The sequence below is a fragment of the Pongo abelii genome, chromosome 6 (assembly GCF_028885655.2).
Source record: "Pongo abelii isolate AG06213 chromosome 6, NHGRI_mPonAbe1-v2.0_pri, whole genome shotgun sequence".
Lineage (NCBI taxonomy): Eukaryota > Metazoa > Chordata > Mammalia > Primates > Hominidae > Pongo > Pongo abelii.
The window spans coordinates 149,252,312-149,267,065 of NC_071991.2; the positions used below are offsets into that span (position 1 = coordinate 149,252,312).

The 14,754-nt window shown below is 45.0% G+C and overlaps 1 protein-coding gene across 6 annotated transcripts in view; it reads right to left on the reverse strand.

Moving 5' to 3' along the window:
* Positions 1-14,754, reverse strand: part of PRKAG2 (protein kinase AMP-activated non-catalytic subunit gamma 2) — a 329,808-nt gene that overhangs the window by 221,275 nt on the left and 93,779 nt on the right. For all 6 annotated transcript variants that reach the window (XM_024249353.3, XM_054559038.2, XM_054559037.2 and 3 more), the window contains 1 exon segment: positions 11,913-12,192. In XM_024249353.3, coding sequence (XP_024105121.1) covers positions 11,913-12,192 — 280 coding nt within the window.

The following is a 14,754-nucleotide window of genomic DNA, read 5'->3' on the forward strand; positions in this document are numbered from 1 at the left end:
TTAGCCAATTATGTATGTCTACGCTTCCTCTTTGTGAATATTCATAGCTCCTCCTATAACCTGTTGAATACGCACATTTGGCCACCCTGCTCAGCATAAATCCCCGTCTTCCGCTCTCGAAGTGCCTGTTTCCAGCATCTGGCTGGAGGCTATGCTTCCCAGCCTGTCAGAATGGTGACCTGCTGGCTGCAGCCTTTTTAAAGAAGTGATCCTTTCCAAATGCAGGAACCTTATCATTCTTCAATTGACACTTTGCTGGTCACTGAGCAAGGTGCGCTGGGAGGAGTGAGGGCTCTGAGGTCTCGCAGGTTTTCTGGGGAGCTTGATTCTTGTGGAGTGACCTACAAATAGCACATGTATTGAAAACACATCAACCAGTCTCAGAGCAGCCCTGTCTCTTGGGTTTCAGGAGTTCGACCTGGAGCTGTAGCGGGGTGAGATAGAAAGTGGCCTCCCTCCTGGAGAACCCAGTGAACAAACTACCATGCCCTATGCCCTGTCTCCAACTTTAGCACTAAGCGTTGCAGAGGCTGAGAAGTAGGGGTTCCAGCCACGGTTGGGTCTTGTGTTGACCATTTTCCAGTGCAACCACAGGCTCCCTAAGATTCAAGCAGCACTGTGGGCTTATGACCTCACACATTTACCATTGCAGAAATTACGCCAAAGCATGATCAAATTACCTGCCCAAAATGTATAGGTTGTTTACAAAAATAACCAGCCCTCCTCTGTTCCTTACTTCAGGCTCTAAGATCTGCCTGATTTCTACTACTGTAAGAACATAGAAAGTAATCTCATTACATGCATGATTTTTACCCTGTCTTCATTCCAGCTCTGTTATTCTTTATGCTTTTCCTTTAGCTAAAATTTCGATTTCTGCTTTACATTTTTGGCATTTTAAAAGAAAACATTATATCACTTCTATCAGCACCACGTTTCTTGTCTTTCCCAAGTCTGCTGATGCTTTCAAAATCCCCACGTCCCAAACTCAGCACCATTAAATTGGAGTGAGGCTGGTGGTGGAATGGGAGGTGGGTGCTTAGGGTTTATTCCACTTCCTCCGTCCCTCCTGCACTCTGTTCCAAAGAAGCCAGAGAGCTCCGTGTTCTTTCGCTGTATCTGAACAACTGTGGGAGGAATCATTTTGTATGCATGCAATACACACAATGCCATCTTTCCTAGAAGTCTCAGCCTCCGGGGCATATATCAGTATCACCTGAGGAGCCTGTTAAAACTTTCGATTCCAAGACTCGGGCCATTAAGTCATTAGTTTCACTGGTTTGTAAATATCTTTGTACGTTAGGGATATTAGTCCTGCATCAATTCATCATCTGCTTCTGGTCTAGCACGTGTTTTTCATGTTTATATTGTTGTTTTGTTTCATTTTCTATTTGGAGTGGGAGGCTGTATGGAAGTGGTCATCTTGATGTCATCAATGATAATTGCCTCTGTCCCTTCACAGTTTCTGAACCTGGTCAGGCTTACACATGACCCACTGAAATCCCTGGGTCAGTATAGCCATCATCTTGTATTCAGAAACATCAGCCCACATTTTAGAAAGCATTGAAAAACAAGTTAAGTTATTGGCGAATTAATTTCAAACAATTTGCTCAGTGCCTTCAGGCACCATTCTAGATCCTGAGAAAGCTTTGAATAAAACAGAATTCCTGTCCTCAGACAGTTTACACTCTGGCGGGGAAAGACAGGCAAGTGAACCAGTAAATAGACAGTATATCCTATGGGGAATCAGTAGCGTAGATGCCTGCAAGGAGATTGCTACTACTTTATCCGGGGTGTCAAAGGAAGGCCTTTCTACTAAGGTGAGTCCTTTCAGGAAATCTGAAGAGGTGTCTGGAGAGGCTGCCTGGGAGCTGGCAGTGGGCTTATATTCCCAACACACATAATGCCCCTTTCAGGGCATCATCTCTTCTATCCCTCTCCCACCATCCTACACAGCACAAGAACTGGGCTTCAATCTCTGGTATGATGCTCCAAAACTCTCCAAAATCTTCTCCAACCAAAACTCACCTTCTAGAATCTTCCCTTCACTCACCGGGACCCCCGTTATGCATTTCTCTCTTAGACATTCTTCATTCTTTCTAACAGGAATGCATCCAGCTCTCCTCTACCTCATCAATATAGCAAAGCTCTGAGAATCAAGCCTGCAAACTTTGAAAGAAGGCAAGAAAGGCTGTGGATATTTATATCACAAACATAAACATATTTTTTGCACCTTCTAGGAAGGCCTGACATCCCAAGATTTAGATATTCAAACGTTTTGGAGGTACATTACTTAAAACATTTAAAGTTTAGTTCCACACGGAAATTATTTCGGTGTGATCAAGAGCCAGGCGTGGTGGCTCACACCTAAATTCCAGCACTTTGGGAGGCTGAGGTGGGAGGATATATATAAAAAAATATAATATATAATATATAATATATAATACAATATATAATATATATAATATATAATACATATAATATAATATATAATATATTATATACATCATATTATATATAATATATATTATATATTATATATAATATATAATATATTATATACATCATATTATTTATAATATAGAATATATATTATATATTATATAATATATAATATATTATATTATATATTATAATATATTATATAATATATAATATAATATAGATTATATAATATATATTATATATTTTATATAATATAGATTATATTATATTATATATTACATATATTATATATGTAATATATATAATATATTATATTGTATATAATATATGTTATATATAATATATTATATTGTATGTAATATATGTAATATATATAATATATTATATTGTATGTAATATATGTAATATATAATATATTATATGTAATATATGTAATATCTATAATATATTATATTATAGATAACATACGTAATATCTATAATATATTATATTATAGATAACATACGTAATATCTATAATATATTATATTATAGATAACATACGTAATATCTATAATATATTATATTATAGATAACATACGTAATATCTATAATATATTATATTATAGATAACATACGTAATATCTATAATATATTATATTATAGATAACATACGTAATATCTATAATATATTATATTATAGATAACATACGTAATATCTATAATATATTATATTATAGATAACATACGTAATATCTATAATATATTATATTATAGATAACATACGTAATATCTATAATATATTATATTATAGATAACATACGTAATATCTATAATATATTATATTATAGATAACATACGTAATATCTATAATATATTATATTATAGATAACATACGTAATATCTATAATATATTATATTATAGATAACATACGTAATATCTATAATATATTATATTATAGATAACATACGTAATATCTATAATATATTATATTATAGATAACATACGTAATATCTATAATATATTATATTATAGATAATATATGTAATATCTATAATATATTATATTATAGATAATATATGTAATATCTATAATATAATATATTATAGATAATATATGTAATATATAATATATTATATTATAGATAATATATGTAATATATAATATATTATATTATAGATAATATATGTAATATATATAATATATTATAGATAATATATGTAATATATGTAATATATATATTATAGATAATATATGTAATATATATAATATATTATAGATAATATATGTAATATATATAATATATTCTATTATATATAATATATATAAAATATATTCTATTATATATAATATATATATAACATATTCTATTATATATATTATATATAACATATTCTATTATATATATTATATATAATATATTCTATTATATATAATATATAATATATTCTATTATATATAATATATTCTATTATATATAATATATAATATATTCTATTATATATTAAATATATAATAGAATATATTATATATTATATATATTATATATTATATAAAATATATTATATACAATATATAATATATAATATATAATATATAATATATAATATATATTATATATATAATATATAATATATATTATATTATATATAATAGAATATATATTATATAATATATAATATATAATATACATTATATATAATTTATATTATATATAATACATATTATACATATTATATATAAACAAATATATAAATATAAAGCAGTCTCAGCACCTGGACTAAAAGTGGACTTGGGAGCTCAACCACCTGACTTCACATTTTGGCTTTACCACTTGGTAGCTGTGTGGCCTTTGTTCCACAACTTAAGCCCTTGTGCCTCAGTTTCTAGTTTGGTAAACATTGTACAAATAGAAGACTTGCTACGAAGATTGAAAGAATTATATACAATGCACTTCAAATACACACAGATTTTTATAAGGAGCAAAGTTTAGCAACACATGAGATTAAATCAGTCTGGAGGTCATGCCTTGCTGACTGTGTAAGATTCTTTTTGCTTTTTTAAAAGACTTTAATCTTATTATTTGCAGTTCATGAACACACAGACATGCACTTTCCTTTCCTCATCTCCAAAGGCAAGATCACCCTAAACCAACTTGCAAAATCTTTTGAACCTAAAGATTCACTGTTCTGGAAGCTCCCGCAGCCACTCAGCCACTTAATAATTCTTGTGGCACAAGGTCAGCCAGGTAAACATCTCAGGCTTTGCAGGTCATGGGGTCTCTGTTGCACCTGCTCAGTCCTCCTGTTGAAGTGTGGAAGCGGCAGGAGAGGAACACACAGATGGGTGTGACTGTGTCTCCATGACAGCTTTGTTTACAAAAAGAGGTGGCAGGCCAGATTTTGTCCCGGGGCTGTCATTTACTCACCGCTGCATTAGAGGGAGAGACAGAAAAGTGGGGCATTGTTTTGGTTGGGGTGTTTGATTCTGATCATCAAAGGGAAGTAGGTTTGATACTCCATGGTGGCTAGAAGGAGTATGATGAGAATGCCAGCCACACTACGAATCCTCACCTACTGTACCTCTGACCAGAGGCAAATGTTAGTGAAAGACTACAGCAACTCCATACAGGCAGCCTCTGAGAGGTAAGATCCTTCCAGAAGAAAGGTCTGGTTCTCTTCCCTGGGCAAAAAACACCAGCCAGCCTAGGCACTTGCTGGTCCCAAGACCAGCTGTGGAATCTAGAACCGTGGTCTCCATCTGTGTTCCCTCTCCTGTCTTAGAGTATCTGAAGATTGAATTACCTCTTTTTCCTTTTTCATTTCTCCCTCTGAAATGACAGTGATCATAATTTCCATCTTCCTGCTTTCTTTCTCCTTAATAATATAAAAGAGTGTTTATTGGCCAGGCACAGTGGCTCACACCTGTAATCCCAGCGCTTTGGGAGGCTGAGGCAGATGGATCACTTGATGTGAGGAGTTTGAGACCAGCCTGGCCAATATGGTGAAATCCTGTCTCTACTAAAAATACAGGAATTAGCCAGGCGCGGTGGCGGGCGCCTGTAATCCCAGCTACACAGGAGGCTGAGGCATGAGAATCTCTTGAACCCAGGAGGCGGAGGTTGCAGTGAGCCGAGATCTCGCCATTGCACTCCAGCCTGGTGACACAGTGAGACTCCATTTCAAAAAAACAAAAAAGAAAAAGAAAGAAACCAGTGCTTATCAAGCTCTGGTGTATATCAGCATTACCTGAGGAGCCTGTCAACACTTTAGATCCTATGTTTGTCATGTAGGCCATGAATTACAGGAAAGATGAGATGCACATAGAACATGAGGAGAAGTGGGCATTACCTTGAGGCTGAAGACTCAGAAAACAGGGGATCATAGCCACATCCTCCTTAATGTCAAGGCTGGATGTGAGGCTGCATCGCCCTCCATGGGGGAAGCAGCTTACACAGTTGTATGTAGGCTTGTTGGGCCACATGCGATGCGGGCATCCTTGCGTGCATGCACACATGCTGGCCAAGGAGGGTGGGATGCCAGAGTCCCCTTTGGGTTGCCAACTGGACCTCTTATCCTGGAACTTCCCGCCCTACCTCCCGGCTCTTGGTCATTCTGTTTCTCCTGCGTGATCCTACCCTCCACCCCAACCTGATTGATTCAGGGATCCTAACTGGGCTAATCAGATATCCCGTGACAAGGCATTTAGGACAGTAAATGGAGAGACTCACAGACTAGGACTTCTCTGGATCTCTTGGAAAGATCCATGAATTCTTACCGCTGAGGCCTCAGGGCCAGTCTGGTTCCTTCCCTTCCTGAGTCCTGAGGGTTCAGCTCTTTTTTGAATTCCATAAATGCCACCAAATCCTCCCAATACATTGTTTGCTTGTTAAAAAAAAGTGGTCGTGTGAATATAAAAGAAGAGGGACCAAAACTGGACTCAGAAAGGCTGGAAATGCATCCCTTAATGCCTTTTGTCCAGATTTGGTTCGAAGGCTTCTAGCAGCCGGTGCAGACAGAGGAAATGCGCTATCACACGATTAACGTCTGCTAGAGACAAAAGCAGTCCCGTTGATCAGAAGTTCAGCTATTCTGGGTACCAAGACCAGACAGCAAGTTCCTCCCAGGGGCCTTGTGTAATGAACGAAGTCTTCATGACATCCCTCCAGTGGACACAGTGGCGTTCACGGGGCTGTTTCTTCCTAAGACCCTCCGGATGGGCTGATGGCATTACTCTCAGGCTCAGTTTCCTGAAGTTAGTTCTGGGGCAGTGGGGGAGCAATCTGTAGTCTGGGAACCTTGATCCAGGAATAGATTTTCAAGTACAGAGAAAAGCAGACAGATTTTGCCTCCTCCAGGCCAGCCTCATGCCAAGCACAAATGAACGGCCATCTGGAAGGAGCTCAGGGTGACCTCCCAGTCAAGTAACACCACAGCACAGAGACCTGGAGCTTCATGCCTTATCAGCCATAGGGCTGGGGGAGGGATGGCTTCTTTCGGGGAAAGTCAAGGAGCTGGACTCACTGATTCTCAAGGGCACCAACATGAGCAATTGCCCTGGGGACCAGGTTTGCTCTGTTCTGAACTCCCCATCCCAGGGGGCTTCTCTGAAGAAGCCATGTCCCCACCCCAACCTAATCAATCCTTGCCCTTGTGAGTAGCTGGGAGCCATGCCATAGCCTTCCCGAGCTCGGCCCTTGGCTGTCTACCCCGATGGTGAAATCGGGCTGTAACAGGCTCTGCCTTCTCCACAGTACCTGACAAGCCAGAACGGTGAACCTGGGGATTTTCTAGCCAAGGATACTGAAGGGCCTTGGAAATACTCAACAGAAAAAGGCAGCCGAAAGGAACCAGGAGTCAGGCCCGTCTTCAGTGCCCAACGTCCCACCACGTCCACCAACAATAAAGAGCTGCAGTGCCGGATTCCCTGTGTCCCAAGGGAGGGCCTAGGCCCTGGGTGCACACGGGCCCCAGCAGGCAGCCCCAGGTCCCGCTCCCTTCGCAGCTGTCTGCACTTCTGCCATAGGAAAAAGCAATTCGCAGGCTCACTGAGCTCACAGACCACACTCAGGCCTGGAGGAAGGTGGAGATGGCAGGCCCAGCCTGGGCAGTGCAGGCCCCCTCGGTGAGGAAGCAGCAGTTTTAGGTTTCTGGAATGAGAGGTAGCTGAGGGGCTCATATACCCCAGTGTGTGGATTAGCGGCACAGGGGTGTGGAGCTATGAGTGGACTGTGGGCCCCCACTCAGCAGTGAGGCCTTCAGGTACATTGCTGAGGATGATCAGGGGCCTCACGGTCTCTGCTTCTGAGCCCCAGCCTCATCCCCAGGACTCTTTGGGTACTGGACACTGCTGGGATGACGCCTCCCGAAGGTACAGCTCCCACATTCCTCAGCCTGCAGCTGGAGCTCCTACAGTACGGGAGATGGGTTGGGGGGCTCACTCTCCGACTCCACCTGCCTGTCTCAGCCCCTGGCTTTAAGGAAAGGGTGGAGAGGAGTCTGGGAGCTTCCTCCTGTGCAGACCACAGGCCCCGATGGAAGAGGCCATGGCCAGGTTCAGCATGGGCCTCGAGGTCTAGCTCTTCACTGCTGCAGCACCCCATGCGGACACCGGCAGAGTCATCCCCAGGCCCGTGCCTGCTTTCACTCGCTGTGAGCACAGCGTCTGCTGGGACCTACCGAGATCCAGAGGTGCTGGGAGTCTCGGATCCGCCTCTGATAGAGGTTGAGTGTTTGTCCCCTCGTCTCAGGTTGAAACTGGATCCCCGGCGTTGGAGGTGGGGCCTGGTGGGACGTGTTTGGGTCATGGGAGCAGATGCCTCATGAATGGTGGGTTGCCTCCCTGCAGCAGTGAGTCCTGCTGTCTTAGCTGGGTGTTTTACAGACTCCAATACCTCTCCCCTCTCTCTTGCTCCCTTGCGTGTGAGCTCTGCATACCCCGGCTTTCCTTCACCTTCCTCCATGAGTGGAAGCAGCCTGAAGCCCTTGCAAACACCTTTGCAGAGATTATGACAGCAGGAGAAGGTCCAGCCTGGCCCACTCCGTCCTGCATCCAGCCTCACAGGCTGGCAGGCTTTGCTCATTACCTGGGTGGAGGCCAAGCTAACCAAGGGAGGAATTTGGTTTATATTTTAATTTGAAAGCAAGGATGATAATAGTACCTCCCTGAAACCAATCTGCTCCTTGCTCAGGGACCAAAACCAGCTTTGTGAGATGAATGAAAGACCACAGATTAGGATTATGGGAGGGGCCTGAACTCTGCTAACACGCAGCTGTAGTTTCTGTGATCTCGCACTGCTCTGGGCTCATGGAGCCAGAGGTCACAAGACTTGTGACTTCCCCAATTGCTCCTGTAGAGAGCATCACTATTTAAAACCTAAGATTGGTCTTTTGAGATAATTTTTTAGACTTGAATACTGGAACCAATGGGCCCCACCCAGACCCATGACTCATGACTCAGCTGACCCTGTGGCCCTCACCTAGAGGCCGACTCAGTGCTGGAGGATTGTTTCCACACCACTATGATCTCATCCCCAACCAATCAGCAGCGCCTATTCCCTAGCCCCCTGCCCATCAAAATGTCCATAAAAACCCTAAGCTCTGAGCCTTTGGGGAGACTGATTTGAGTGATAGCTCCATCTCCCATGTGGCTGGCCTCACGTTAATTAAACACTTTACTACAATACCAAGATCTCGGTGAATTGGTTTTATCTGTGCAGTGGGCATTAGGCTCCCATTGGATGGCTGCTCCCTCCCCAGAAGCAGATGCTGGCACCATGCCTCTGTGCAGCCTGCAGAACCATGAGCCAAATAAACCTCTTCTCTTTATAAATGACCCAGCCTCAGGTACTCCTTTATAGCAATGCAAAATGGAGCAACACCGCCTCCCATCCTGGACCTCCACACTCAGCCATCTGTAGGTTCTCCCCATGCCTTCTCCAAGCCCTGCTACATCCCAGCTTTCCCCAGCCAGCCCTTAAGCCTGAGCACGGGGCCTTGGCTGTCCCCAGGCACTCCTGGTGGCTCTAACTCTTTCTTCTGCTGTTACCAACACCCACAACTTCTGTTCCACATCTTGCCACTGCCCCAAAGCTCAGGTCTGGGAGCTTGACATTTTTTTCAAGATGTATTCATTTTTAATTACCAACAAGTGAAGATAGTCTCAAAAAATTGGAATGTCAGATAAAGCAACATTTTCCTTCCACCCATCCACTCCTAATTCTTCACTTAGAAGCTGCCACTAGCAGTCCAATGCATGTCCTTTTAAAAAATAAAAAAGGTATATATGTGTGTACCCACATACATATATGCACATACATACACACATACATCTATACATCTATACAAATCCAAAACACATACACACACACACACTCATATATGCTGTGTTCAAATTATTATATGCATATGCTTTCTTCCCCCATAAATGATTTCCTTACAGTCCCTTCTAGCTTTGATTATCTGTCTGTCTGCAATTCTGTCAGTTACTGAAAGAAAACAGTTGAAAGAAAATGAAAATCTAAACATATATAACAATGAAAGATAGTGAGAAGGAGGAATACTTTAAGAAATTGATATGGTTTCAAGAAGAGATCTTTCTGGACTCAGTTTCTAAAAGAACAGCTCATTTCCCAGGCTGAACAGTGGACAGCACCAAACCTCCCACCAAATGCTGTACTGAGCTATAGCCTAGGCCCTGAGGACCGGACAACTTCTCCTGCACCTCCTGGTCCCACTGCTGGGCTCCCAAAGGGCCCCTCTGCCTGCAGGGACCCTCCTCCTTCTCTCCTCACTCCTCCCTCTCACCCTCTCCTCCCACCCCCGTGGAGGGCTCTGTGCAGAAGAATGATGTAGAGGGAGGCAGAGGGTGATGGTTCCTGCCAGAGCTTCAAGACCTTCCCATGGGAGCCAGCTCACAGCTCCTACACTCCTTTGGGCACCCTTCCGATCCTCAGGTTCCCTGTGCTGCTCTCCGCCCCGCTCAGAAAGCCTGCCCTGTCCTAACTCAGCACAGGCCTTACCATGGAGACAATCTCATCCTTTCTTCTGAAGCCTGCTTGCCCCTGACTAGGAGCCCTTGAAGGCAGGAATCCTATCTTTTCATCCACCAATTCCAGCACATTCAATCTACACAACATCACAAGTTCCCCAACAAGGCAAACTGCGGACACAACCTCCTTCTTTTCGACAAATCCCACCTGTGTGACGTGGAGCCCTCAGGCAGCTTTCCCATCAGGCCAGACCTGATTTCCTTCCTCTGTACAGCACTTTGAGCCCTCATCTCTAGACGATGTTTATACAAGGAGATGGGGGAAGAAAGGGGCACCTTAAGGCTAAAGTGCACAAACTTAAAGGAAATTGTGACAGTCCCATAGCCTTGAGTGAGGGGTGTGTGTAGAGCATGGTCAGGACCTGCCCCCCACAACACACACACAACCCACAGGCAGGAGCACCTTCATTTGTTTTATGTAGAAAGACAAAGCGCAAAATCTGTCCAAGAGATAGATCTGCTCCACTCACACAGAATACGGCGCACCAACCCCTCCACCTCCAAGGTGGTGGATGAAGAAGTGAGGCTGACAGAGACCTGGCTTCTCGTCCTATGGCCACCGCTGCCTGATGGAAGAGTTTGAAGTCAGAAACACCGAAATTCCCCTCTTGCTGTCGCCTGGCCTTGCAGATATAAAGCATTGCTCTAACACACAGTATTGCCGGTTTTTCTGAGTAAAAGTCATCCTGGAGAGAAAGGTGAACTATCCCAGGCCTCTGACGGTCAAGGGCAAATTTGTTTTCCACATCACTATCTTCCCCAATACAAATGTTCTAACTCAGTAGAAAGAACTGGAAAGAATAGACAAAGGAAAGGAGAAAGTAAATGCCATAAACTTTAGAGTTCATGGTATATTTCATATTATCATCGATGGCGCTCAAGTGAAAATACCTTATCCTCAGATCACAAATACTCATGAACCTACGGAACTCTTTCTAAACACTCACATTTCCTTCTTCCGCTTCTCCAGCAAATCCGTCCTAGTTTCCATTCCCTGCTGCCCAGAGCCCCAAACAGAAAAAGTTAGGATTTGCTAGAAACAGGGTAGTCAAACCCCCAAATACCAAACCACGGAGAGTGGGAGCCATATCCCATGGGCCTAAGCTTGGCTCCAGGCCTGCAGTTTCCAGAAAAGGCTGGAGGCAAGTGTGTCATCTGATTGTCCATACAAGCTGTACCCTGAGTATCAGGATGTTTACATTTAACCCAGGGACCATGCCGGACCAGAAGGAGTACGCAGGAATAAAGTGACAGGTGGAGACTGATGTTCTGGAGAGAGATTTGTTTAGGGGGGAGTGGGGATGGGGAGAAACAGATACAGGCACTCAGCACCAAGCCGCTCACAGCCACCTGGCAGCTTCGGTGCCACCGTGGATGTGTGGCTGCAGAAGAGGCCTCCAGCACCCCAGCACCCACCTGAAACAATAGCATCAAGGTCTTACTTTTTCTGGAGCGGGAGAAAAACCTGATGCCCCCGGGCGAGGTAGCAGGGTTGGAGTTGGGGGAAGACTCTTTGGAGGAGGAGCGGAAGATCCCACTGAAGCTCATGCGTCGAGGGGAGCGCGGCGGGGACTCCTGGTAGGAGAACGGGAACACGGTTTTGGGAGAGCCGGGGCTGGTCTTGGGCCTCACAGGTGCAGACATGGGGCTGGAGGGCCGGGGCTGAGGGCCTCTGGAGAAGAACCCTTTGGAGGGGCTGCCTGGGCCGAAGGGGCTGTCCACCTGTGGAAAAACAGACAAATGGATGCAGTCACTCCACGCTCCGGACACGCTACCTCTTGCCCTGTATGGAACTTCTCATCATTGTCCCCTCTCACATGTGGGCCCCCCATAGTACCCTCCCTGAGAAACAGCCCTAAGCTCTTCCACAGAGGTGGCCACTGAATGGTCTGCAGGTAGCACCTGCCCCAAGGACAGCCCCTCACAGGCTTGCAGCACCACGTCCTGGAGGTCCACTGACCATCCTGTCCCACTCCTTAGAAGGGGCTTCCAGGAGGTAGAGGGGAAGAAGAGAAGCAGAGCTCAAAATGAGCGTCTCCCTCCTTTATTACTGGCCTGCCTGTCTTCACCTCTCAAAACCTCACGTCCATCCAAGGTCGACCATACAGGACTGCAGTTATCTTGCCTGCCTATGAGATCCCTATGTTCCAGAACAGAGCAGGCCTGGAGCTCCATCCTGAGACCTCAGTCCTAGGAGATGATGAATTTTTCACTTCCAAGCTGCTTCAGCATTTGAAAGACTGAGGTTGCCGACAGAAGTCAGGAGAAAAGTTAACAAAGCCGGCCGGGTATGGTGGCTCACACCTGTAATCCCAGCATTTTGGAAGGCCGAGGTGGGTGGATCACCTGAGGTCAGGAGTTTGAAACCAGCCTGGCCAACATGGTGAAACCCCATCTCTACTAAAAAAACAAAAACAAAACAAAACAAAACAAAAAATTAGCTGGGCGTGGTGGCGGGCGCCTAGAATCCCAGCTACTCGGGAGGCTGAGGCAGGAGAATCTCTTGAACCCTGGAGGCAGAGGTTGCAGTGAGCCAAGAAGGTGCCATTGCACTCCAGCCTGGGCAACAGAGTGAGACTCCGTTTCAAAAAAAAGAAAGAAAGGAAGAAAGGCAGGCCGGCTGGCCGGGCATGGTGGCTCATGCCTGTAATCCCAGCACTTTGGGAGGCCAAGGAGGGCGGATCACTTGGATGGGAGATCAAGACCACCCTGGCTAACATGGTGAAACCCCCTCTCTACTAAAAATACAAAAAATCAGCCGGGCGTGGTGGCGGGCGCCTGCAGTCCCAGCTACTCGGGAGGCTGAGGCAGGAGAATGGTGTGAACCCGGGAGGTGGAGCTTGCAGTGAGAGGAGATGGTGCCACTGCACTCCAGCCTGGGCAACAGAGCAAGACTCCGTCTCAAAAAAAAAAAAAAAAAAAAGAAAGAAAATAAGTTAACAAAGCCCCAAACCTCTGAGACTCACTTCACCGATGATTTAAAATTCTAGTCATGGCTTAAAAAATTATCAGACCCCATAACTTAAAGCCAAGGCACACAGCTCATAGTAGACTTCGAGAAATACCCCACGTGCCCGCAGCCGTGTTCCTGCTGGGTGCGTGGAGGAGCTCCTGCCCTGCCTCTGGGTGCCGGTATTTGGCCCCAGTCCTGTCATCTGCTGAGTCAACCTGGGCATGTTACTTGGTGTCACCGAGCCTCAGCTCCCTCATCTGTAAATGAGGATGGCCGTGCCCTCACCTCAAGGGCAGCTTGAACGTCAGATGAAGCCACGTGAGGCCAGGAAGAACAGGGTGCGTGGTAAACAGCTCTTGCTCTACCACTTGGGAAACTTGCAAGCAACATGGGGTGGGAAGGACCTCAGAGATGACCCAGTTCAGAAGCAAGAAGGGCGAGTAACTCGTCCGCAGGGCTCACGGGGTGCCAGAACCAGGGCAGACGCGGGAAATGCTGCGCTCGGGCGGCCGCGCTGTGCTGAAAAAGGAACACAGGACACCCCACAGGCAGCTTCGGTGCCACTTCGGGGTCTCTCTGTCCCACTTCGGGGTGCTCTGTCCGGACCGCGGCCTGGGGACGTTCTTCCGCCACTAGAGGGCGGCCCAAGCCCCGAGCCCGCGGCCCCGGGAGGACAGGATGCCCGTGGCGTGGACCCGCGCAGCACAGCCTCCCCGCGCGGCCTCTCCAGCCGAAAGAGCCGGCGCCGCCACGTGGAGGTGTAGGGCCCGGCCTGGCGCGGACACCTTCGTGAGTGGGCCTGGCAGGAAGAAGAGTGTGGTGCTATAGGACCTCGTAACTCAAGCTCTCCTGGCTATAAAGAAGTTTTGAGTTTTTCTTTTTTTGTGTAGTTCTTTGTTTTTTGTTTTTGAGACAGGGTCTCCCTCTGTCGCTCAGGCTGCAGTGCACTGGCGCAATCTCAGCTCATTGCAACCTCCACCTCCCGGGCTCAAGCAATCCTCCTGCCTCAGCCTCCTGAGTAGCTGGGATTACAGGTGTCCACACCCAGCTGATGTTTTTTTGACCATTTAATATGAAAAGCATTTAGACTCTCTGCTTATAGAATATCCCATTTAGCCACTATTCCACCTAACTATGGGAATCAGGACAAATCCTGAGAATAAATTTACAAACAAGAGATTCTTCAGGTGGGGAGTGGTGTCTCACACCTGTAATCCCAGCACTTTGGGAGGCCAAGGTGGGTGGATCACCTGAGCTCAGGAGTTTGAGACCAGCCTGGGCAACATGGCAAAACCCTGTCTCTACAAAAAATACAGAAATTAGCCAGGCGT